This window comes from Moschus berezovskii, chromosome 15 (genome assembly GCF_049115385.1).
Source record: "Moschus berezovskii isolate FMDL1 chromosome 15, NW_MosBer_1.0, whole genome shotgun sequence".
Taxonomy (NCBI): Eukaryota; Metazoa; Chordata; class Mammalia; order Artiodactyla; family Moschidae; genus Moschus; species Moschus berezovskii.
The window spans coordinates 66551908-66579419 of record NC_142474.1 but is presented as its reverse complement, the minus strand read 5'-3'; the positions used below and the strand labels follow the sequence as shown (position 1 = coordinate 66579419).

The 27512-nt window shown below is 40.1% G+C and overlaps 1 protein-coding gene across 11 annotated transcripts in view; it reads left to right on the top strand.

Moving 5' to 3' along the window:
• Positions 1–27512, top strand: part of PARD3 (par-3 family cell polarity regulator) — a 601533-nt gene that overhangs the window by 212914 nt on the left and 361107 nt on the right. For all 11 annotated transcript variants that reach the window (XM_055428032.2, XM_055428014.2, XM_055428024.2 and 8 more), the window contains exon 3: positions 19414–19594. In XM_055428032.2, coding sequence (XP_055284007.1) covers positions 19414–19594 — 181 coding nt within the window. The remainder of the gene's footprint in view (positions 1–19413; positions 19595–27512) is intronic.

The following is a 27512-nucleotide window of genomic DNA, read 5'->3' as shown; positions in this document are numbered from 1 at the left end:
AGTTCAAAAGCATCAATTCTTCGGCGTTCAGCCTTCTTCATAGTCCAACTCTCACATCCATATGTGACCATTGGAAAAGCCATAACCTTGACTAGACGGACCTTTGTTGGCAAAGTAATGTCTCTGCTTTTTAATATGCTATCTAGGTTGGTCATAACTTTCCTTCCAAGGAGCAAGTGTCTTTTAATTTCATGGCTGCAATCAGCATCCACAGTGATTTTGGAGCCCCCCAAAATAAAGTCTGACACTGTTTCCACTGTTTCCCCATCTATTTCCCATGAAGTGATGGGACCAGATGCCATGATCTTAGTTTTCTGAATGTTGAGCTTCAAGCCAACCTTTTCACTTTCCTCTTTAACTTTCACTTAGTTTGCACTTAAAACTGTATGTGGGATAATGATTTACTAAGGGTTTTCTTAAAGTGAGGCACCAGGCTAAAGAACATGCTTTTCTGCGGCTACCAGTAGCTGCTATGTGCAGAGACAGTTATGAAAAGCAGCACCAGGTTGAGGCAGCAGAACTACCCAGGGCCCCTCCAACCTGTGATCCAATGCATACCACCCAAGATGGATTGTTCTGGTCTAGAATTGTGGCTGCCTTGGTTTAGGAGACACAGTTTATGCTGTCAGCAGGAGAAGGTATGTTGTTTGGGCTTTAGGGATTTTGCACACGGTTCACAATGGAAGATGCCTGTGAGGCTAGAAGTCATCTGTTGTCGTTCAGTCGCTCAGTCATGCCTGACACTTGAAGATACCATGGACTGCAGCACGCCAGGCTTCCCTGTCCTTCACTATCTCCCCGAGTGTGCTCTAACTCATGTCCATTGAGTCGATGATTCCATCCAACCATCTCATCCTCTGTCACCTCCTTCTCCTGTCCTCAATCTTTCCCAACATCAGGGTCTTTTCCAGTGAGTCAGCTCGTCATCTGTAGAGCATCCATAGAACAAGAGAATGTTGTTATTCCTTAAGGAACATAGATTAGATCTTGGGGTAGAAGGCTTTTTGAGTCTCATACCACAACATTTAGTTTCATTTCTCTAAAGGAAGCATTTATGTTATGTGTGTGTGTGTTGGAAGTTCTTCCCTTTTCTTTGCATTTGTTTTTCTTATGCAAATACTATGTGTGAAATGTTAGTTATGCAGTTATGTACGAGATGATGATCCTCCTAGGCCACAAATAAGAAACCTTCTGACTGTCTTAAAAATAATGTGTTAAGATTCAAAAAGAAGCATTATTTCTATCTCCTGAAAAATCAGCTCTTGCATTTTCAGCATTCTTTTGAATGTATCTTTATGGAATGTTTCAATTATTTAATTTTTTTGGATGATTTTTTTTTTCCTTTAAAATTTTACCTGTATCCCAGATTAAAGCTATGACAGCTTGTGAAAAAGTTGCTATGGTGACTATATATTTAGGCTTTTTTCTCTAATTTAGGAATGGATTTGCAGTCTAAAACCTCATTTTAAAATCAGTTATTTGGAACTGTTACTTTTTTCACAGAAACAATATTGAAAGTAACAGTTAGGTTTTAGACTCAAGCAGAAAACTTATTTAAACCTGAAAGTAAAGGAAATTTCATATACTCATTTTTTCCCTCATGAATTCTCCAACGAGAAAAATTTTAGCAGACTGTTTGTATTGTACTTTTTCTTACCTTGCTTTTGTTCAGTCAGTCAGCCATGTCTGACTCTTTGCAACTCCATGGACTGTAGCCCGCTAGGCTCTTCTGTCCCTGGGATTTCCCAGGCAAGAATACTGGAGTGGGTTGCCATTTCCTTCTCCAGGGGATCTTCCTGACCCTGGGATCGAACCTGCATCTCCTGCAATGACAGGAGGATTCTTTGCCTCTGAGCCACCAGGGAAACCCCTTTTCTTACTTTATAAGATTTGAAATATAGGGTGTATTGAACCACAAGGGGCTCTGGAGGATTTATTCATTCCTGTAGTAAATATTTACTGTGTGCCTACTATTTGCAAGGCACTGGTTGAGATCCTACATCAAATAAAATGATGCTAGTCACTCCCCCAGTGCCTCCTGGCAGTTGGGAGCTGACCTCCAATTTCATGCCCTGGGAATGAGCTAGGAGGCCAGGAAGGAGGCTGCTTTGAGGCCTTGTCCTCCAATGGCTAATAGAACCCTGGAAAAGGGGTGCTGGGGTTCCTGAAGCCTCTGCTCCATCAACCTGGCTCCCAAATTTCTCTTCTAGTCTGTCAGTTATGCACAGGAGTCATTCCGGAGCTCTGCCATCCTGATGTCGTCCTCATTCATCTTTGTCTTCACAGTGTCAAGAGAGCCTAAAGCGCTGATGTGCTTGTTGACGTCTAACATCCAATGTATTTGTAGTGTTCGTTGGTTTCTGTGGTGTGAATGCTTTACTGCAGCCATTTTCACGAACCAGTGTGATGTCAGTGAGTGTGAACTTGGAAACACACCATACATATCATTTTGTAGTATTTCTACCCTTTGGATGAGGTAGATGTGCTTCCCAGGTGGCTCAGTGGTAAAGCATCCACCTACCAGCGCAGGAGCAGAGGAGACACGTGTTCGATTCCTGGATCAGGAAGATCCCCTGGAGGAGAGCATGGCAACCCACTCCAGTATTCTTGCCTGGAGACTCCCATGGACAGAGGAGCCTGACGGGCTACAAAGAGTTAGACTCAACTGAGCACAGATGCATGGATGAGGTAGATATACATATCCTCAGATGACACATAGCAGTGAAATGAAATCATGTAATTAGAAAGGGGTATCTTCCATGAAACTGGTCCCTGGTGCCAAAAAGTTTGGGGACCACTGATCTGCACAGCCTGCTACTGCTGCTCTTTTTACCCAGTGTTTGCAGTATCCAGCTGAGCACTGATGGTGCAGAGGCCACAGCATCTGGGGTCCAGCCCCCGAGCTCATCCTCCAGGAAGTGGATTGGAGTGGACAGCTCCCTCTGAAGATCTGATTCCCAGGGGCAGTTCATTCCAATTGCTTGGAGTTGTGTCTTAACAAAGCTTTTTTCCTTTCAATTCCTGAGACAGCTTCAGTGAGAATCTCATCAATCAGACCTGTTTCCTTGCACACTTGCTTACAAGGAGCATATATCCGAGGGACATTATCTGTGGTGGCATCCATGAAGGCGACCACATTAGGGAAGAGCAGCCAGTCTTCTGGAGCGCCTGTGCATGGTGGCATTCAGCTTTCCTGACTCTCTTGTGGTTTTTAAGGTTCTGCTGGGAATGTTTGAGAATAGGAATTCTCAATCAGTAATTTCAGAGGTTTTCCATTAGTATTTATTTTATTTATTATTTATTTATTGGTTGCACTGCATGGCAGGCATGTGGGGTCTTAGTTACCCAACCAGGGATTGAACCTGCACCCCTTGCCTTAGGAGCAGAGTCTTAACCACTGGACTACCAGTGAATTCCCTTCGTTAATATTATTTTCTGTGGGCAGGCTAATAATTGAGCTGAACTTATGTTTTAATCACTTTATGTAGAAGTTTAATTCAACCTTTCTTGGTGAAAATATTATGTATTAAGATTTCACAATCTTGAGTAATAGTCTGTTTTATTCATTTGTTACACTTAGCAGTGCCACAATTTGTGCAGTGACTGTTTCCCCTCTTAATTTACCACTTACCTAAGTGTGTTTTCACTGTCTGACAGGATTGAATCAGGCAAGTTTTAAGGTGGCAGCAATTTATAAATAATGTGCTTCTTCCAAAGGAAAAGCAGCAGCCTATTAATGGTTTGTTTACATGAAATTTGTGTTTATTTCTGGCAATTTTGATGCTAATTGTCTCATCAGATTTGTGTTTTACAATAAACACTGATCTGGCCAGTTGAGGAGTTTGTGATTTCCTATCTTTTAGGCTATTTTGCAAGCATAGGGACTGTGTTTACATATCCGAGCCATGGCCTTTTCTGCTTTTGCTCTCACACCTGTGTAGGCAGACCCTGTACTCTGTGGAGTCTCTTGTATGTGAGGCGATTTTATTGCCTGAGCAGTTTCCAGCTTCTGGGTCATTAAGACATTTCCAGCATTTTCTGTGGCTTCGGAGATAAAGCTGTTGATGAGGCATGTGGGCTCCACAGCGTCCACTGGTTGGTTGGCTACTGGATCCAAAATGCCAGTCTCCTCAGCTTGCAGGTGGCTTCCTGTTGTTGCTTTCTTTCTTGTTGTCTCTCTCACCTTTCCTTTCAGCCGCTGGGTCACTCGGACTGCTGTTTTCCATTCCTTACATCCGATGTATTGAGCATGTTCACTTCCTCAGAGGAGAGCAGGGCGATATGCTGAGACGGTGTGCCCTTCCAGATGGGGTAGAGTGTCACCACAGAGGTCCACCCAGGACCGTCAAATCCAGGTTTTAGGACACCACGTGGTGGTTGGTTTTCTGGGGTGGGTGCTGTCTTCTAAAAAAGTGTGAGATCCTTCTGAAAGGAACCTCTGGGAGATAATGGTTCTGAGCTATGTCTCCTTGTAATGCCTTGGTATGGTATTAGTATCTTTAGAAAACTGAATGGTTAAGGTTCTAAAGAGCTTAGTTCTGCTTCTGATTGTCTCCTTGACATCTTTATGTCATTGGAGACATTTTGGTTTTGGGAAGGACTGCAGCCCACTTCTCCTTTTGTAGATGGTGGGGGTGATTGTTAATACAGCCTTAGCTCTTCCCTAGATTTTCTTATGTTGGGTAAATTTATGTCACTTTTTGATGTGAAAGCATAATAGCACTCAGTGATTTAAATATCTTTAATATGCATGCTTATGTTTTAGGGGGGATAAACAATTAGAATATTTAAAATCTTATTACACTGTACTGAAACCCTTCACATTGGTTCTGGTTTGTGGAAACACAGATCATAACTGGAGGCTGAGGTGACTGGTGTACTAGATCCCAAAGTGGGTCAGTGCTAAGCACTTGGGGTGGATTGTGTTTGGAATATTTCCTCATCCTTCTGACCACAGGATACTCTACACTTTTATGCTCACATTTAAAGGAAAACACTAGCAACACTAACTGAAATCCTTTACAGAAACTGGTTTGGGTAATTGTCCAGTAGATTTAGTACCAATACCAACAAAATGTAAGCATTTTGAGTTCCGTGTACGCAGATTTGACTTTTTACAGCCTAAGTGTATTTTCAAGATCATTGAAAATCAGATGTTAGTCTTTTAAAACTATTTTGCTTTAACATTGTTCTTCTTGAGTATCTCTTGTTGCCCTTAGCAAGGCCCCCCTGCTTGTTGGCCATGATGGAGGGTGTGTTCTGGGCAGTATCCTGCAGGGTTTGAAGCCAAACCATTGGTCTTAAATGCGAGTGGGCAGTTCTGCTACATATAAGCAATGCTGGATCAAAGCCAGTTAATGCAACCCTATAGGTTTCCCGTTCACTGTTTGTTTTTTTTTTTTTTTAATGTGGACCGTTTTTAAAGTCTTTATTGAATTTCTTACAATATGGCTTCTGTTTTATGTTTTGGTCTTTTGGCTGCGAGACATGTGAGATTTTAATTCCCTGACCAGGGATCAAACCTGCACCCCTTGTGTTGGAAAGCGAAGTCTTAACCACTAGACCGCCAGGGATGTCCCTGCCAGTACTGAGTGGATGCTGTTTGTATTTTGAGGCCAAGAAGGGTCAGCTCCTGTCATTTAGTATAACTTGGATGTTATTGCTGTTACTGTAATCATATTTTTTAAATAGTTAGGAATTTTGTTTATGATTCTCTTAACTTTTATTCTAATCCATGTAAGTAAAACCTTATTTCTAGGTTTTAACATTGAATATTTGTAGAGTGAAATGAGAAGATGAAGCAGAAAAAGTAGCAGGGGGATGCTTCAAGGAAATAAAAAGAATTTGAGGATATTGAGAAGAGATGTACACTCTGATACTATATAACTGTCGTTATCAGAGTGATGTGATGGAACTTAAGAAATATGAATTGATATTTAATTGAATGTTAGAAAAATGTGTTTTAAATTCTGTCTTCATTGTCTTAGAGGGGAGATCTGTGAACCTGCTGAAATTACATCCAGAATGCAGTGTGTCTGTGTAGTTTTGTTCTGTGGAGAAGTTTCATTCATTCATTGCTTGGCACATAGTAGGTGTGTGGTGTGAGTAAAAGCATAAAGCTAGCTTATGATCTTTAGTCTTATGATCTGGTGTAGCATTGTGTAATCAGCAATGCGTTGTGATTCTTCTTATGGGAAAGGCAGAAATCACAGCTGGAGGGTTAGGGACTCTAGGAACATTCAAGACCCTTTGTTTTGCATCAGTCTACTGTTTCCTGGGATTCTAGACTCAGTCTAATTGAAACGTACTTCTGGCTTCTGAGAATAAAGAGATCTGGATGTTAGGGTGTTGAAAGGCAGGAGGACGGTAACGTGGGCAATTGGTTTGATTCTTTGGACTGAGGTACATGCTGTGCTGCTCGCTTCTCTCTTGCAGGCTGTGGTTTTCTGGGTGTGTGAGCAGAGGGGTGAGGTCAGGGCATGGGGCCCAGAGGACTTGCAGTGACTCAGCTTCTGGTATTAGCTTGCCTACACTTCTCAAAGGGGTTGCAAAATCATTATGCAACGTGACATTAATTCATCATGTATTTATTGCAGCATCTTTCAGACAGGAGCAGGGTGGGACACGGAAGTTAAAGAAATAGACCCTTTCACAAAAAAACCAAGAGCTGTTTACAGAATCCTCATTTGTTGAGACAAGCATATTATGAAGATGAATTACCTACTTAGTGTTATTTGAACAAATATCTGAACGTCTATTTTTTGTATATCAGTGGACTGAAAATTTAGCTTTTTCCTATTCTTTTATTATTTATCCCCTATCAGTAAAATTATTTTAGCATGAGTGTTACAGTAACTTTAGGTCCCACTTGTTGAAAATATATATTGATGTCATCTTCCTTGAGAAAGTGCTAATGTGCCTCCTTGTGGTATTTCAGTACTACTTATCATGACTCCACGATACTCTCCTCTTCCTGGCTACTGCAAAACCATGTTTCCTTGAGTTTACTTCTATTCCCTAGTCAATTCTTAAATTCTTTCAAAGTGAAATTGGAGGAAGAGAAGAGAAGCCTGCCATCTCAGCTTTGTGCCGGTTTGGTTTGGAGTTCCCTGCATGTTCCACATCCAGATTGGGACCTTAACTAAACTCCTGGTTTCACCCACCACCCACTGATGACATCGCCATTTCCATATCTTTAACCTTGAACTCCCCTTCCCATCCTGGAACCCCATCTCCAGGTGTCTACTGGGAACTGAATCCAGGGGGTACCTCAACTGAAGGCATCATCTTTTGTCTCAAACTTCTTTGTCCTTGTCCTTGCCCCCTGACCAGCCTTCCAAGGCACACAAACCTAGAGATCTCAGGTTCCATCCTCTCCTCCACAGTGGCACCCATCTACCAAGTACCAAAGCCTTTTAACTAAGTCTCAATTCTGTATTTTCATAATTATTTGTCTTTTCACTCCACTGCTTTCCTATGAGTCTAACCTCTCCTGACTTCTTCATTATTGGGCTAACGAGCTGTGTGTGTTTACCCTTCCAGTTCTTTCTCCCAACTCCTCCAGACCTTCTGCACACTGCTGTGCATTCACGGTTGCCTTGTGGCAGCCCTTCGTCTCCCTCCCTTGATAGCCTCAATCTCTTGATGTTCTCTCTCTCAAATCATCAGGGTAGCTGACATTTATTGCGTACATGTAACGTGCAGGAACTTCCGAGCACTTGGTCAGAATGAAATACACACGAGACAGTCCTGTGCAGTGCAGAGACAAGAGTGAGGAGCTGTCCAGGCTCTCTAGCTGGGGGTCATCTCTATGAGCCTCACACATCCCAGGAAACCCATCTGAGACAGGCAATCTCGCCCTATTGAAATGAGTGGAGGACACTGCACATGATGGGGCGACCTTGACTTGAACCCCTATTCCAGGTCCACTCTGGGGAAGTTTTCTGTGAGACGTAAATGGAAGCAGAGAGTTTGGCTATCTTTAGAATACATTCTCCTAAAAGTTAAGCTTTCCAAACTCTTTGTGCTTGTCTAAATCCATTAGGTGGCACTGGATTTCAAAGGATTTTTGTGCAGTTTTAGTATTAAAGCGATTTGTGGATTGGGGGATATGTTTAACTTCTAAGGTATTTCTTTTCATCTGTCAAATATGGGGGAGAAAGGATTGACACACAATTAGTATTTATTCTGTGTTCTTTTTTTTAAAAAAAAAACAAACAAACCCAGTACTAAGCAAGTTATACTAATAAAGAGTTGTTATAAAGAATTTTATTATTTAGTTACTTTTTGAATAAACCTGCCAGCTGATTAAAATGAACCTAATTTAATCAGCATTGTGTTGCATACTGAAGATAATTTGGGATAATGTCAAGGACACGTTCTCTCTTTTTTGTGGAAGGTGGTGAGATAATGAGTGTAGCAAAAAGGAGTCAGAACATGTTTGAAGTTTTTCATCTCTGCCTCTGGCTGGATATTTAAAAATCACACTTTGTCTTTTTGCATGCAAATTAATCTGAAAAGCATTTTGTAATGTAACATTAGAATTATATTTTACAAAACAAATTTGTTGAACTCTGATCTTTTGCTAATATTGTCTTGTGGTTGTCAGAATGAAGACTGACTCTGTTACGAATCAGCATAAACCCAACTTTCATTCAGAGCTTGGAGGGAGCAGAAGTGATGGGTGTGATGCGTTTTCAGTGGGAAAGAAATCACCGAGAAGCAGTGACTCCCAGTTCTTCTACTGTGCTTTTCTGAGTCACCTTTTTTCTCCCATGTCCCCTGCTGCTCCTCAAAGTCAGTGCTGTAGAATCTTCTGTATTTCTGTCTGTTAAAGCAGTTAAACTCTCTTTTTTTCTGATGATGCTTTTTAGTTGGAAGCTAAGCTATCAGTGGGAGTCTGGTTCAAATTGTGAAGTCAGCAGTTAAGGGATTACTAACCCTGTGTAAGTCCCCTATACAAATGGCAAGTTGCCTTGGAAACAGGCTGGTTCCTTTAGTTGGAGGTGTGATCTTGTCTGTAAATGCCGGGGATGATGGCTTTTACCCTTATTGCACCAACTCTAGGACTAGCGTACCGAGAGGCTTTCTGCTTAACTCCTTCTCAGTACTGATGCCTTGATGGAGCCAGAGCCAAGTTTTCATTTCTCGTGCTTTTAATTTTAAACATAATCTGCAAAATTTAGAACTAGGGAAGCAATCCTTTAAATTTCTATTTTAGGATAGAAAATTTTCCTTTGCTGATTGCCAAAAGAAATAAAAGTACTATGGCTCCCTGGATTTGACTGGCAAGGAATTTTAGTGATGAGTCATATATTCAACAGTGGGATCAGCGATGGTGATTAGGAAGAGGATGTGAATGCATTGTTCTGTTAGGTGGTTATTTTGATGAATCAGATGGGTTTCTCCTGGGAGCCTGGAATCACCTGATCTGCACGTCAAGCACAGAGTCAGGGCACAGGTTGGTGGGAGGCTGTGCTTGTGACTTGAAGCTTAAATGCACCCCTGCTTCTCTCTTATGTAGATGTTTCTCTCATGCTAGGTGCAGGGGTGGTGAGGGCATGTGGAGACAAGGCTTTCAGGTCAGCGGAAGAGGCTCTGGATGAATTTACCTGGCTAGCTGAGGAGGTAAAAAGGCTAGAGGGCCTTCCTGATGGAGGCCTCTACTTGGCTTCTGCAGACTTCTCCAAATGGAGGCAGAAGTTCTGAAGTGCAGGATGGCCGGATGAGCTCTTACCTCTCACGACCCAGTGGTCCTGCCTGGTGGTAATTGTGGTGCTGTGTTTCTGGGCTGAGCATTCACATTGCAGCTGTCATCCCTTAGGTCTGTGTGTTGGGGTTTGGGGAGAGTTGAGCCTGGTGCCCCAGAAATGACACGTTTTTGTGGGACAAAGAAGGGAGGTGCCACTCAGGCATACTTACTCCTCAGAGCTCAGGTGGCATGGTTGCGGCTGTGGGTTTTGGTAGTGAACCTTTAAATAACAATTCAGAGTAAGGTATTGATGGAAAGGCTCTCTCTGTGTGTCTTTTCTTTGTGTGCATATGATTTTGGCTTGCCATTGTGTCTGTCTGTTTCCTGTGTGATGTTGGGCTTTTGGTTAATAACATATATATTTTTAAGTTTAGATCCCTAACCCCCAGACCGCGGCATTCATGAAGGAGTCAGTCTTGGTGGAACCTCTAATTTGTGATTTGTTGATGCAGCTGTTCCTGAGCCAATATGTAACACTTATTGATTGTCAAGCTAAATTGTGTACAGAGTAAAACAACTTGTGGTTGAATCCTGTCTCCATACCTTGCTGATTTTTCAAGAGATGTATGTGAGAAGGTTGGAAGAGTGGCAAGGTGGCAGGGGGGTACCCATGGATGAGGACCTGCTGCTGCTGCTGCTAGGTCGCTTCAGTTATGTCCGACTCTGCGCGACCCCATAGATGGCAGCCCACCAGACTCCGCCATCCCTGGGATTCTCCAGGCAAGAACACTGGAGTGGGTTGCCATTTCCTTCTCCAATTCGTGAAAGTGAAAAGTGAAAGTGAAGTCGCTCAGTCGTGTCTGACTAGTAGCGACCCCATGGACTGTTCTAGGCAAGAGTACTGGAGTGGCTTGCCATTGCCTTCTCCGGGATGAGGACCTGCTGCCTCTCAAATCTTAAGCTCTGGAGCTGGAGGTGAAGACAGATTGAGGTCAAGGCTCCTGGTACTGTGCAGGGAAAGGACTCCCACTCTTTGCTGTTCCTAGCTTAGCCAGGAGGAAAAATAGCTAAGCTATCAGTGTGCTTATGGCATTTAGAGTTCTTTTCTAAGCTTTGGGCTTTTTTGTTTTGGTCATTTTTTTTGTTGTTGGTGTCTTTTTTTTTTTGCATCAGACAAGATACACTTAATTCTTGAAATGCTGATGAAGCAGAGAATTAATCTTGCATACATAACATTTAAAGTTATTCTGTGGCAAACTTGAGATTCTCTGTCTGCCATGAGTTAGCTGTTATCAGCATTACTATTATTATAAAACACCATTGGTGCAAATATATTCTTTTACTAATGTTTTGCTTACTCGACCAGTAAAAACAATAGCTTTATTTAAATGAGTTTTTAATGAACCATGAGAGCAAGTAAGACTCAGAGTATGGCTAAGGATTTAGTGTTGCCCCTGTCTTTAGAATGAATTCAGTCATTAGAAAGCTTATGAATTGATTTAATGGGTGTTTTTTTTTGTCATGTCTATGTAATAATTTGTTATTACATCATTACATTTGATTCTGAGGTTCATATGATTCTTTCCCAATTTTACCATCATCTCTTCAAGGGAAACCTGCATGTGTTGTAAAGTCACAACAAATGCCACCTCCTCCAATTTGGAGTCAACTTATTTGACTAGCCAGTTTGATTAGCCAGTTTCAGGATTACTTTGTTCTGTCTTACTGTGCAGTCTTGCTTTTTATTAACACTTCAACAATAGTGTAATGTAGTTGTAACCTCATGGATGGGTACAAATAGAACAGAGGCTATTGGGGATGGGTTTGGGAGGGGAGAAGTTTGCATTGTCTGACAAGTGGGTCAGCCAGCTCATGGCTACAGCATTTGCATATGTTCATTTGCGGTTGACACACTCAAGGCTATTAGTTGAGCATAACTCAAATTGGGAATCTAATTAGTCTGAAGGCTCAGTGGGTGACAGAGTGTGTCACCCTGAGGGAGCGCAGAATTAAATCCCAGTTCTAAAATGTAAGCTGGAGAGTGTCATAGGTGAATATATATTTCACTGTGACTTCCAGATGAAGCATAATGTATTTATTAGGCATCTGTGACCAAGAAATGGCAACTTCTTAAGGGATGCTGTTGGCTCTTGTGGGACAGTGACTTCGATCACAGACAGGTGGGAGCTTCTGATTGTGTTGGTCTCCTTAGTTGCTCAGGTAGCAAGGGAATAAATATCTAACCCCGCTATGTGGTATATTGTTTGAAATGGCACTGTTAAATGTTTTTCTCATTAGTTTCCCTTTTTGTGAGTAGGTAACATAATCAGCTAGTGTCTCTTAGCTTTCTTTTTTTTTTTTTGACCGTGCTACATGGCTTACAGGATTTTAGTTGTTGGATCAGGGATTGAACCTGGGCCCATGGAAGTGAAAGCACTATCTTAACCACTGGATCACCAGGGACTTCACTAGTTTTTCTTTTCTTTTATTTGTGTGCCATAGGTTATCAGGTTTGCTTTATGGGAAACAACTGTATGTGGAATTTTTTTTTTTTTAAAGGAATGGATAAAGCAAAATCCAGGAACCTAAATACTTGATCTACTTTACCTTGTTTTTAAAAGCGCCTCCTTGAGTCAAATGACAAAAAAAAAAAAAGTAAAGGTCTTGATACGTGTGATCTTAACTATAGAAACTCAGATTGACCTAGGAAAAGGAAATTTTTGGAATAGTGGTAGTTTAGTATGTTTGGAGAAGGCAATGGCACCCCACTCCAGTACTCTTGCCTGGAGAATCCCATGCACAGAGGAGCCTGGTGGGTTACAGTCCATGGGGTCGCTAAGAGTCGGACACGACTGAGCGACTTCACTTTCACCTTTCACTTTCATGCTCTGGAGAAGGAAATGGCAACCCACTCCAGTGTTCTTTCCTGGAGAATCCCAGGGATGGGGGAGCCTGGTGGGCTGCCGTCTATGGGGTCGCACAGAGTCGGACACGACTGAAGTGACCTAGCAGCAGCAGAATAGTATGTTATAGAACAGCCTCACTTTTGTCGTGAAATACATGTATCTCCAACTACTTGATTTTTATTGTTATTTTTTGGGAATGCTGCACTGTGCTACAGCTCCCACCTTTGTAATGCATTTTCTCTCTGTTGCATTTATTCTTTATAGGCAAATCTGCCTATGAAACCTCCCTGCCATTGTTCAGAGAGGTGTTATTTTACATGATATCATCATTACTTTGGGGTTCAAAAGCATCATCACCATAGTCTCCTGTTAGGAAGAATATTGAAAAATGTGGCAAACAATGTTCCCCACCAGAAGCACAGTCACTCTTTTTTGAAGACTGGTGATTCTATTTTGATACTGTAGACCAAGTGATTCAGTGAAGTCTGGCTTACTCATATTTCTTAGGTGAAGAAAGGGTCTTGAAGGCATCTTTAAGTTCCTTGTCATTTTTAGTATTTTTCCATATGCGTTGGACCTTCTCCAGGGCCAGAAATATGATGCCTTTCTAAAGAGTTATAGGTCTTTATTTCAGAGTCACACAATTCAATACATTAATTTTGAACATGCTAAAGACATTCATGAGACCCATAATAATCAATTTTTTCTGGATGTATGCAGACTGTACATGAAGAAATCAACAGAGACAAGTGGGTTACTTAAAGGCTAGGGCAGTAAAACAGCTTTGGAGGGTGTGTGGAGCCCAGGCCCAGAGTCTTGGTGACTTCACTTGGACAGCTACTTAAGTCCCCTGCCATTTCCAGTATGAAGATAGAATCCACAAGATCTTTTGATTCTTTAAAAAAAAAAAAAAATTCTTCTGGGACTTCCCTGGGGCTCCAGTGATTAAGACGCTGTGCTTCCAGTGCAGGGGGCATGGATTTGATACCTGGCTGGGGGAACTAGGATCCTACATGCCATCCCCAACTCCCAAATAAATAAAATGCTTTTCTGATTAAAACTGAGTGACAATATCTTTAGCACGGTTACCCTCAAGTAAGTTCAGAAACTTTCACGTAGTAGTATTAACATAATGTGAACTAGGTAAGGTGGGATATTATCTGTGGTTTATCCTGAATGAACAGAATTCAGTTCCAAGACTTGCAGATGCTCATAGCCTGGAGATACCCTGCAGGCCATGCTGTTGATTTTTTAGATGCTCCAGGGTGGCGAGGTGGGGAGTTAGATAGATTTGAACTTCCAGTTTCAGATTCATTGTATACTTCTAGCTAAACTCTAGTCATAGGAATCTGAGTCTCAGTTTTCTTTTCCCTGAAACAAAATGTAAAAAGCTGCTCCGTGTTTCTGTGAGGGGTTGAGGCAGGTTGCAGGGCATCTGCAAAAGAACTTCACTCTGTGGTTATTATGATGCTGAATTTTTCCAACAGTCCTTGTCCTTTTCGTTTTCCTGTTGTTTTTCCCTCTTATTATTGGTGTCAAAGAACTTTGCCTCAGCCTCTAGTTACTCTTGAAACTGATCCTCAAAGTTCCAGAAGTCTGTGTTTATCAACCACCACAATATTGTTTTAATTTTAGGTAACAGTGAGGGTGCTCTTGTGTTCTGGAAGCTGATGTGCCTTCTCTCTCTTATATGTCCCAAGTCCAGGAGGAGAGGCCAGGGCTTTGAGTAGTTTCCTGTTGCTGCCACAGCAAATTCCCACAGACTAGTGGTTTAAAGCACCACACATTTATTAATATCTGTCATCGTTTTTGAATAGTATTTATTTGGCTGCATTGAGTCTTCGTTGTGGCGTGTGGAATCTTCACCGTGACACTCAGACTCTCTAGTTGCGGCATGTTTGCTCAGTAGTTGCGGCACACAGGCTCTCCAGCTACATTGCACATTTTTAAATTTATAATTCTATAGGGTAGGAGTCTGACATAGGTAAAATCCATTCTTTCCTGGAGGCCCGAGGGGAGAATTCATCCCCTTGCCTTCCGGAGACCCCCACCTTCCTTAAAGTCAGCAGTGTACTAGGTGTCTAACCATTGTCACATTTCTTCTCTATGACCGCAGCCGGGAAAGAGTCTCCATTTATCCAGACTTGTGTGATTAGATGGGGCCCACTGGACAGTCTCCCTGTGTGAAGGTCCTTAATCTGAATCACATCTTCAAGTCCCTTTCTCTGTGGAAGGGCAGTGCCCACAGATTCTGAGGACTTGGGTGGGCAGTCATGAGCATTATTCTGCCAACTTCACCACCATCCTCTTTTGAGATGAGGAGGCTTAGGGATGGCAGAGAGGCCAGTGGATTGGGCCAACACCCATTGAAGAAGTAAGCTGGTTTTGATTGTAGTTCTCTTTGATTGTGGATTCTATGTCCTTAGCCACTTTGCTCCATGTAGTTTTTTATTCATAAAAGAGGCCTCCCTCGATCCTCAAGTGGTTTACATATGCATTTGCATGCAATGTTTATGAAATGGGTTTTCTGCTGGAAGGTTCTGGTGTCTCAGGCAGCTGAAATGACTTTTTCAAAGGGAGATGGAAATGTGTGGCCAAGATCAGAGTTTTATTTATAGGTGGGTCATCTTAGGTATTTCCAGAGACAGAGAAGTCCATTGGGCTACAGTCCACAGGGTTGCAAAGAGTCAGACGTGACTGAGCAACTGTCACTTTCACTTTTATCATGGCCGTTATCCTAAATTCTCTCTTTTCTTGTGGATACTTTTTGGATGAATGGATCACAAGAGTGATGAAATAATAACTGTCGAAATTAAAAATGAACTTTCAAAAACAGTCTACTTCATGGGCAGCAGTGAAGATTCCATCTGTTAAAATATGGGTTTGAGTCACGTTTCACAAATTGAAGAGCAAGACGTTTCCTTTATTTTTTGAAGGGCACGATAGAGTTTTTTAATATGTGATGTTTCTGTGAAGGTCTGGTTTTCTTTTGCTGTGCTACTGTGTATTCTTGTAGGGTAGATTTTCTAAAATTATATATTCTTCCCAATTTAACACAAAATTACTTTATATCTGCACCTGGCACTTAAATTTCAGTTTAAAAGAGAGCTGTAGACTTGTATGTTTTTGGCATATTGCAAATCACCAACTGTGATTCTGCCACTGAAATTCAAACAGCATTTGTTCATGACACGGTCCAGATTTCATAATACTTGTGTTTTCTAAAAATGCTGGAGATAATTATTGAAACTAATATACGTGTGTAAGTTCTTCCATCATGTGTGGCATTTAAAGACTCGTTCTTTGTAATTTTCAATCTCCATTTTCCGTTTACAGAAAGGACTTTATTCTTAGGAGAACACATCATTGTGAAAAGTTAATAACAAAACTTGAATTTCATTTGCTTCCAATTAAGCACCAAAATGTCAAAACTTAATATCTTCAAAATGCATATGAAGCCACACACCTTGTAAGAAGTCTGATGAAATTAAAGTCAAGTACAGAAATTCAAAATCCTGATGAAGAGCTTGAAATGAATATTCTTAGCTTAGCAGGATTACCAAGGAACCTTGACTTTTAGTTTTATTTCCCACACGGAAATTTTTAAATTGGATGTTACTAGACGGAAGAGCAGTCTAGTGCGGGATCATCAAACTATGGCCCATGGGTTAAGTTTGGTTCATTATCTGCTTTGTAAATAAAGTTTTATTTAAACATAGTCACTGTCATTTATTTATGTATTGTGAATGGCTATTTTCATGATAGAATGCAAAGTAGAATCGTGTGACAGAGACTATATGACTTGTACAGCTCCAAAAATATTTAGTCTCTGAACATTTTTAGAAAAATGTTTGCTGACCCTGATCTGTAGAATGTCTATTTTTAATCAGAGGAGATGCTTGTGAGGTAAACAGGTTGATAATGTATGCATATATATACTGTTTGTGAAAACTAGTGTATATGTACAAATACCTTTCCATTTTTTACAATTGCTAAGGATTTCTTTTCTCACTGATGTTGCTTATTATAAGGTTGAGTGGCCCAGCTCCTCATCTGACTTTAATTTCTTCTTACCACTTAGCCTTCCTTTAGATTGTTTAATCAGCTAATTATATAAGATGCCGCAGCAGGATTCTGAGCTTCCTGTTTGTCTACATATCTCTATGACCTTATAGTGGTTTTCTTTTTTGTCTTAGGAATTGATGGATGTAAATAGAATTAATTCAAACTGTAATTATAAATACTTTTCATCGTCTGTGAATTCTTCTTTCAGTCTGTTAACTAAAAGGAGTTGAAAAGACTTGGGTTGGAAGCTGAAGGCTTGGTTCTTTTGGGGTGTGGTCCTGTCTCTTCTTTTCTTGGAAGGCTAAGGTGAGTTTTTTAGGCATGAGATTGGAGGGTGATCGACCAAGTTGTTCTGTGCCATAGAAGTTTTTTCCTTCATTGAGATTTTAAAGAAGCACTGCCACTGTTTAGTTGTAAGAAGAAATAGAGTGAGTTTAAATAGAGTGAGTTTAAATAGAGTGAATTTATACAGTACTTGGTAATACTGTATTATGGAATTTTGCAATTTTCAGAAAAGTTACAAAAATAGTACAGAGTGTTTTCTTGTACTCTTCTCCTATCCCTAATGTTAACATCTGACATAACCATAGTATAGTTATCAAAGTTAGGAAATGAACAGTACTGTACATACCACTGTTAGTACATACCACTAACTAATCTATAGCTCTCATCTGAGTTTTGCTTCTTTTCCACTAATGCCCGTTTTCTAGTTCAGGATCCAGGCAAAGACCTCATACTGCATGCAGTTTGTATTTCTCCCCAGTCTCCTGCAAGGTGCACAATTTGGTCAGCCCTTTACTTTCCTGGTCTTGATATTTTTAAAGAATAGGAGTTATTTTATGGAATGTTCCTTAGTTTGGATTTGTCTGATGTTTCCTCACGATTAGACCAGAGTTACGTGTTTTGGGCAGGGCTACCATGGAAGTAATGTCATATACTTGTTGGTGTGTTGACATGCTGTCAATACGTCTTATTACTTAGCGAAATGCTGTCTGCCAAGTTTCTGCCCTGCAAGATACTATTTTCTCTTTTGAATTAAAAAGCATCTTTTGGGGAGATACTCTGTGATATGCCCACCTCTGATCATATTCTTACAATTAATGTTAGCATCCACTGGTAGATCTTGCCTGTGACAGTTCTGACTATGGAGATTGCCTAGTGATAATTTCTCTCTATTTTTTCCATGTTTACTAATTTGGATGATCCAGTAAGGAAGAGCTATCCATTCTCCATCATGTATTTCTTTGATTATTTGATTATGTCATTATGGACTCCAGGAGGTTTAGTTTTATCTTGGGTTATAATCTAATGCTATCATTATTTGTTTACAAGTGTCCCAAATGGCTCTGGTGATTCAGAGCTCCTTCAGGCTGCACCCTGATTCCCTTAGATGTTCTCTTTAGCATCATAACGTGTTTCAGGCTCATCATGTATTTTTCTTACCCTGCCCCTGGAGTTAACTGTTTTTCTACGGACTTCTAGTTCATTTACTGGAAAATGGTGTTAAAAAACCAAGATCTGGTCATTAGTATCCATTGGTTCTTGAATCAGTAACTTGACATTGAGGCAATGTCATTGCTTCAGGGATCTCTCTGTGGACACAACTAGGACATCCATGTGTGACCTGTATACCACACATGGATTCACACCCGTCTGTGCCTGCCTGCCTACCTACTTATGAAAACCTTGAGTTCATATCGATGCCTCCAGTTCAAGTCTAACACTACAGTTGATTTCTTTTTTTGCCACTTCTGTTTCTGAACTTTGTAAGAACTTTGGCTGTCATTATCCAAAATATTTTTCTTTTTCATTCATTCCTGAGGTGTGTGTGTAGTAGGAGGAGGAGAAGGAATAGTTTAGTAGTAGGAGTAGCATGAATTTCCAAACCATATGCTTGTGGGAAACAAGCTTACTAATTGAATACGATATTTCTGTTCCTGTCCTTTTTCCTTTAGATGTACTTTAAACAGTGAAAATAGTTTTCCAGAGTTGCTTAGTTCTTTTCTTCCCCACCCTTTTCTGTGTGGTTGTGTTTTTCATTTGTAACAGGTTTATTTGTTTGTGTTCCATTTTAGATTATCCGGCCTCCAGACCCCCTCCTTGCCTCTTGGTTGATTTCAATTACTTATTTGTTTTAAATATTTTAATTATTATGTTGGCTCTAAGAGTCAGAGTTACAGAAAAATATGTTCAGGAAAGTGTCACCACCCCATTTTCTTCATTACCTGCTCCCATTCTCTCCCTTTCATCCTTGTTCCCTCTAACTCCCTGTAGGCTACCAGCCTCATTAGTTTCCTTTATCCTTCCTGTGTTTCTTGTGTACCATGAGGTGATGCTTTATGACAGTTCATATCCCCTTCTTCCCACATGAAGGGCCCCTTATTACCCTATGCTCTGTATACTACATGTCATATATATGTATATGTGTTTATATATAGGTATATGCACTTTCCTTTCCGCTTGATATACTATCTACAAAAAGATTTAAATCCATTCTATCCCCTTTAGCATTCTGTGATACAACACCATTGTATTATTTTCCACCTGTAGAATTTTGGATATGAAATGTACAACTAAGCAATGTAAAAGTATCAAAACCCAGAGCAAGCCTATTTCTCCGAAGTTCCTCTTCCTAAAATATAACATTCCTAGGTGTGTAAATAACACCGTTTACACCAAAGATGGTGTAAGTTTGGGGTTGTCCTTTTAAATGCCTTTGTATATAACTGCAAATTCACCTGTCATTTCTAGCTGGTAGCCGTGTTTGATGAGCAAGACCCACATCATGGAGGTGATGGCACCAGTGCCAGCTCCACAGGCACCCAGAGCCCAGAGATATTTGACAGTGAGCTCGGCACCAACAATGTCTCAGCCTTCCAGCCTTACCAAGCAACAAGTGAGATCGAGGTCACCCCTTCAGTCCTTCGTGCGAGTAAGTGCATATTTCATCTTCATTTACAGGGATGCCAACTTTTGTTATTCAGGCATGCTCCTGTGAATGGAATTCATTATCTGTTTAAAATTGATTAAGTTTAGAATCTGGGAAAATGTCTTTTGCAAGAGAGATAAGTAAGATTCTTTACATTTTTGGATTGAGCTTAGATTACTTGGGACTGGTAAACTTTTAATAGCTCACTAAAAATCAATAAGGATAATATAAAGTTATATTACTTGAATTTTTCTTCCTATGTATTTTGTCTGAATGCTAGAACAAATGGAAGTAATCAAAAGCCTTCCATTGAAACAAAGCAGAGCATGTTTGATTGACAGCCAACTTGGTTATAATTGTCTCTTGATCTTTATCTGGAGGGGGTCAGCGTTATCTTCAGGGATCTGGAAGAGCTGCTATGAGACCATCTCAAGGAAAGAAAATATTGGACTTAGTGACTTTATAGTAGAAATCCTAGGATGCAGAGTGCCCAAGTTCCAGGACACTAGCTTGAAGAATTCTATAGCCACTCCTGCCATTCCTTCACTTCTTTTACTCACAAATGTGAAGAATGTCTGCTAAATATAATATTTAGTGTTTGTAATTGTATAATCTTATCATTGAGCAGTTGGTAAGAGAAAGAAGGCCTATTTCAAGAAATTTATGTTAGAAATCACTTGTCTTTTAGGCACATCTAATTTAGAAACATTTCAGTTTTCAAGTAGAAAATGTAATCTTCTGTGATGTTACTGGTAGTCTTCAGTGGATCTTCACATAGAGAGATGGAATGATCTATAAAAGTAATATATAGAATATAGTTAGATAATTTTGAAAATATGCAGTTTTTTCCTTGTAAAATGTCCCCACTTTCTCTGTTGGTAGCAGTCTACAGCCTCTTGGAAATTTGCTTCTATATGTTTATAAACTATTTCTGCTTCCACTGTCCCTTGTAGATATATATGCATATATATATTAATATATTACTATATAACATCTCCATATTTCTATCTATCTATGGAGAATAAGGAAAGAACATAAACATTTTCTTTTAGTATATACTGACTCAATAAGTCCATGCTTTAATGATTATCTGCTTGGAGCAAATGGGTTTAAAAAATGGATTGCCTAGTTTCAATTTAAAGAAAATTTTAATTAAATAATAGTGTAAATATTCATAGGTGCCTGATGTTTGGAAAGCAGTATCTTTATGTAATTAAAGCAGTGTCTTTATGTAATATATATAATGAAGTACAGAGTTTTTTGTTGTGTTATTGTTGTAGTTTTTTTATTCATGTGTTTTATATAGCAAGATGCACCTTAAATTTAGATATGTGCCGGAAGAAAGGCCAGTCCTATCTTTAAGTTAGGAAGAAATTGAATGGCTTGCTGCCCATCCATTTGTATCTTTTGACTTCACTGATTGAACAAAATTTCTATACCACCACCACCCACATTTGGCTGGCTCTATGTGTTAAAATTGAAATGCTGTTTTCAACCCCAAATATCTCTTTTACCTTGTTTTTATTGAGAAAAGGAAGCTGTATTTGAAGCATATATGTTGTCTTATAGCCACCAGTGGGAAAATACACAAATATTAAGAACAAGAAGCTCTGACTTTTATTTGCTTAGGTTATTTAGATTTTATGTCCTTGTCAGGCATTGGGTAAGTTCATGTTAAACATGTACTAAATACAAGGTTTGGTGACTATGTAAAAGTTACTCAATACATATGAGTCATTTTCTGTGATATTAATACTATTCATTCAGAAATAAAACAAGGGTCGGTCAGTGCTGGCCAGGCTTTGTGCTAGGTGATCAGAGTCTGGGGTTAGTAAGTCTTTGCTTTCAAGGAGTTTATGTTCAGTGATCTTCCTCATTTTCAGGTATGAAAGGAAAGAAACCAACAATATGTAGAGACCTGTCCAGTCATGCAATAATCAACTGCAGTTAGAGGCAGAGTTAATACAGGATTTCAGATAAATAAGCCTCAATACTTATCTTGAAGAAATAAACTGATGATTTTTCTATGAATTAATTCACTCATCTCTTTTATTCAATAAGGAACTGATGGAAGCTAAGAAAACTCATTGTCTTGTGATGTGAGAAAAAAATGAAAACGTTTTCTTTTTCTCCCAAAGTTTGCTTTTCCTCTTCTGATTTAAAAAAATCAAGATATTTGGCCCTCCAGAAGTGCTGTGAGCCCTGGGCATTGGATCTCCTCTGCCACAGTGGAGAAATCCAGAGGTTTTCAGGTCAATAGAGCCATTTTAAGGAGTGGCAAATGAGGAAGGTGATGATTTGACAGCAGACACTTCAAACTGTTGTTCTGGCATCTCTTGGCAGGTTTCTGCATCCTTCAGTCATGGATAGGTATACTTTGATTTAATGATAACCAGATGCGGAGAAGGCAATGGCAACCCACTCTAGTACTCTTGCCTAGAAAATCGCATGGACTGAGGAGCCTGGTGGGCTGCAGTCCCTGGGGTTGCTACTAGTCGGACATGACTGAGCGACTTCACTTTCACACATTGGAGAAGGAAATGGCAACCCACTCCAGTGTTCTTGCCTGGAGAATCCCAGGGACGGCGGAGCCTGGTCGGCTGCTGTCTATGGGGTCGCATAGAGTCGGACACAACTGAAGCGACTTAGCAGTAGCAGCAGATGCTGATAACCTGTTTTTTTTTTTTTTAACAGACTTTTGATAAGTTTGAGAGTTTATTGTACTTTACCGTTTTATCATGAGCTTACTCTGCAGACACTCCTTTCTAGAACATAGTTTAGAGTATTCATGGTTCAGAAAAAGTAAACAAAACCACATCAAGTGTGATCAGTGGCCTCACTTGGGGTACCTGGCCTGGGACCGTGAAGAGTAAATGAGATGCTTGAACTCTTGATAGTGTCTGACACATGATGAACACTAGGGTAAGGGGAAATTGTAGAAAGGGGATGGTGATAATGACATCTCTTGAGTGCAGACCCAGTTCTTATGGATGTTTTAAAGGTTTGAGGAGTTACAGAGCCCAAGTTACAGGATGTGTCTTCCTGGATAGAACACATTGCCGTTCTTGGTTGGGGTGGGGTGAGTATTCTCATATAGAGTAAAATTAGAACTGTGTTCTCCTAACCTCACAGTTCCATGATAGATACTTAGCTTCCTCTGATTTTAATGTTCACAAATCCAGATTTAGAGAGATAGACTGTGCTCAGGGGCACAGTTTCTGGAGCAGATCACTGAGACCAAGTCTTATTTTTCTCACTCTATGATGTTTTTTCTTTTTTTAAAAAAGTTTCTAAAGGCTGTTTATAGGGCCAGATATTCTGAGGGTAGTGTAGCTTTAGAATGCTGGCAGGATTCCTTTTCACCCCAGAATGCTGATTTAGTATTTCCTTTGGAAGAGCCAGACTAAAGATTCAAGATACCTTGTCTGTGGCATTTGCCCTAGTGATGGAAAAAGTCCTAGAAATAAAATTGCTGTAGCAGTTCTGAGAAATAAAATATCTGATTAGATTGTCTTTTAACATTTTAACTTTTCTGAGCTATTTTAATTTTATAGTGAATTTTTACCATTTCTGGCAAAATGTTGCTGAAATGGTACTCTTTAACTAGTTGGTAAGATTTTACTACCTCGCTGGCTTTTAGAACTTATAGAGACATCAACAATTGCTATACAAGCTTGTGTTATGAAGTTAGCCCCCCCTGCCTCTTCCTTGAGCTCTAAATTTTTTTCTTACTGAAGAATATATAGATTGGTTTTCTCTTGCTAGGAGATCTAAGATCTTTGGTTAAGAGATCTATCCTCTTAACTGGTATTAGAATACTATTTTCCAGATTTAATTTAAATATATATTGAAAATAGAAATAATATTCCTATTGTATTTCCTTTTAACTTGTGAAGTGGAGCATGGCATACAAATGGCATTCTCAGTATTTCAAATAATTACCTTCTTACTGTGCAAGTTCTTTTCAGCCTATAAAACTCATCCAGTTTTGTTGTAGATGCAATCTGATTATTACATGTTGACAAGGTCATATATCTATTAATTGGATTGGAGATGGGATACAAAATTGCTGTAATTATTGTAATTTTCTAGCTAATTGCAGGGTTGGTGGTGAATATTTTACTTCTGCAAAATGAAAAACAGTATTCCATCAGAAGTTGTTCTATGGGGTTTCAGACATTTTGTTTCATATCTTTGGTGCTTTTTGCCCACAGAGTACCTCTTTTGTATCTATTTTTTGTGTATCAGCCCGCCTTTGGATGTTGGAGTGCTCCTTGGCAGGCATCGGTGGCAGCAGCAACGGCAGAGAGCCTGGAGTGTGCTCACTGCCTCTTTCTTCTGGTTGCCACGGTACCTGTATTGTTTATTCGTAAATGCGAACACTCTCCTTTCAGACTCGCAATCAAGGTTGAATGGGTCATATCCAATTGGAAAAGGGCTCCTCCGCTCTGCTCTGTTGTCACCTGTGCACTCAGAAATACTCCCCCAAATGAACATTCTTCACTCCATTCACATTGTTTATGTTCTTTTTTGGCATGAATAATTAAATAAATTATTGGTCAGCCCATTTCGCATTGTAATATATGGCTTATTTTGCATATCATCCTTTTTTTTTGTGGCTTTTTTTTTTTTTTTCTTCATTTAAACTAAGCCAGCTTCTATGAGCGGGAAGCCGAATTGACATTTTAAAAATAATGGTGTGTACACGAGGTGAGTGTGTTTGGAGAGTTCCTGGTGGTGGGGGCCAGGCTACTGAGGGGGGTGTTGGAAGCTCACCACCTAGGATGGTGCAAGCAGACTGATGTTTATTCCCTGCTGGAGTATAAACTGGAGGCGCAGGTGAAAATTGCCAGGCCTAATGAGCAATTTGGCAGAAAAGACGGGCTGTCAGGCGACAGCAGTTCAGCAGCAGGCGTACTGTCTGCAGACCAAGATGCTTGTTCTAGAGACAGCATTTCAATACCATAAAGAAAGCTTTTTTGGTTGGTATCTGGTGTGGCAAATATGTTTATTTCATCCGTCGATTTTCCAGTGAAGTAACCAGACATCAACATATGGCAATTTTGGTTGCAAAATTATTTTTAAACTTGCCTTTTCATACGGTTCATCCATTAAAAAAAGAAGAAAAGGCCAATATATGTTTTCCCCAAACCAGAACACAGGAAATGTTAGGTTTTAAAATGCTGATAAAATGTAAGTCATCCTTGCTTCCTTGGGCTGAAGCATTTTGTCTGTGGTCTTTTAAGTTGGAGCTTAACACTCGACAAAGAAACAGCGTAGTCTTTTCAGCACATTTATGTCTGCTTCTTTAAACCAAGAATCCTTTCCTTCCATGCAGCACATGAAAGTCTAGGCATATGGATGGCTTCTCCCCAAAGAGGCTGTCAGTGTATTGTAAAAGGGATGCTGGGACAGGTTCCCTTATCCTTGTAGTTGGGGGCAGTCCCTTGGGAAACCACCAGGTCCCTCTCCCCTACTTTACCATTGGGCATCTGAGGCTTAGTGGAGTGAACTAACGCAGGCTGTGCTGACAGTGCAACCATAGTGCACGTCTTCACGTTCAAGACAAGTGGATTTATTGCTGCAAATGCATGGATACTTAACTGTACACCAAGGTCCCTTTGTGACATTTCAAGATACCAGTCTTGAAGTCAGAGCACTGTCGCACTTCCTGTCTGACAACCAGTATTTCCCAATTATCTTTCAGCAGAAGAACCACTTGTTTCCTGCATTGTTTGATTGAATTTCTGTGAAGTACTTAATTAAAAAAAAAAAACCCTCCATACATCACATGTGTATAATATTTTACTCTTAATAATGATGACTGTGGACCATGGGGAGAAGGAGTATATTTTAGAAACTCTCTGCCTTGTGTGGTCAGATGGACTTCGGACTGTAGTTAGCAGGCAATCCTTGGTCAGCGAAAAGGTTTCCTGCAGGGTTCACAGCACCACCTGTGTGTCGTCTGCAAACCCTAAACCTTAGAGAACTGGACACCTGTGCATGGGGCTCTCTGTGTCTGTCTCCCCTGCTGACATCTAGGGGAGGACAGTTTTACAGATTTCCCACCTCTCCTTACCCTCAAGCCCAAGATTTCCCATGCACCCAGTCACCTCTGTATCCTTCACTTCTTCTTGTCCTTGGCTAGTATAGTTTACTTGCCCCCAAAGTCTTGCCTTGTACTCTTGTCTGTGTATGGGAATACACCTTAAGTGCCCAATGTTTATCTGTTTATCAGGTACAGAAACAGTTACTGACACTTGAAAATTGGTAAAAGTGACATCGCTATGAATGCGTTAAGAAAGTACAATTTAAATCGAAGCAAGAAAGCCCATTTTCACATCACAATAAGAAGTGCATTGCAGAGAGAAAATAATTGTATGAAAATGTTTGAGCCGACACAATTGGATTGTAAACAAGCTTTATTTTTCATTTTCATCCTCCATTCTAACCAGGTATCTAGATTCTTCTTTCTATTAGCAGATGTCAGAGAGAGACCTATACGTGGATTATTTTGTCAGCATGAAAGCCTGGCAGATAACATCATTTCTTCTCTTCTTGTTGCACTTGATATAGATCTCTTGTATAGCTCTTCTTGAAACTGTGTTTGCTTATTTATTCTTTCATTGCTTTTAATGTCAGAAACGGCCTTGTGTTCCTCAGCCTGTTTGCTCCCATCTGCAGCTAGAGACCGACTTCATCTCTCTAGAATCCTTGTGTGAGTCCCAGATGGGGAGGGACCCAGAGACAGGGTGATTTTTAAAGGCACCCCTGAGTTTGTCACCCCTTCTGTCTTTTCCCTGGAATGGAAAACTAGTGATATCTGTGGGCCACATTTTGAAGAAAAACTAACATGTCTAAATCACTATGGATTCATTAAATTATTTTGCATTTACAAATTTCATTTATATTGACATTTAAGTTAACTTAATTATTATTTACCACTTCATTGCCTACATTTCAGCAAATTATCTTTCTCCTTAGCAAAGAGCCTGGGTGCTGCAGTGTGTGGGCATAGTGGCATGAGTGCTTGTGGTCCCAGACACACATGAGAGAGGACAGCCCCTTCTTACAATGAGATCATATCTATCCAGCACTTTCTGTGGCTTATAGTTGATGCTTCTGTTACGTAGTTCCCTCCTGTTGGCATTTGACAGGACTTAAATGAATCCAGAATTTTCATAACAGCAAAAAGGGGACTGTGCATCCATTTACCAAACCCTCCTGTTTCTCTTTCTTGGTCTCAGAAATGATCCAGACCATGGGCCTGGCTTATTCTTAGATACTGTCACCCTGCTTGTTCCTCAGTGGAATGCCTTTCCATTTGTGTTCTCTCTAAAATTTGTAGAAAACTTTCTATCTCTACATTTTTTTACATCACCCTATGTTTTCTGTCTGTTCTGAAGATGAAGCAATCTCGATATGTTATTTTTCAGCTCTTGCTTACAGAGTCAAGGGTAAATACAGCAATGACAGCTTGTTGCCTGGGCTGCAGTTCTGTTTCAACAGTATTAAATAAGCGTTGTTTTCTTGTCTTTATAGTGGTACCATAGTAATAAGTGTTTCTATGGTTAGGGTTGGCCAAGATGTTCGTTGGGTTTTTCCGTACAATCTGTTGGAAAAACTCCAATGAACTTTTTTGGCCCACCCAATACATACAAACACATATATAGCTAATACTTCGTGAGGTTATATAAGGAAGGAGTATTGGAATAGCATGTACCTTCAGGAAAATAATCATTTTTGTAGAGATAATTCACGTGTTCAAAGATGGAGGATTGCAGCTGGATCCGTCTAGGACTAATCATAATATGGAAAGAGCAGGATCCAAAGGGCATTTCAGACTACTGCTAGATTAGTCATCACATTTAATTAAAATGTCAATTTGTGCCATAGCTGATCTACTGGTTAATTTGTTATT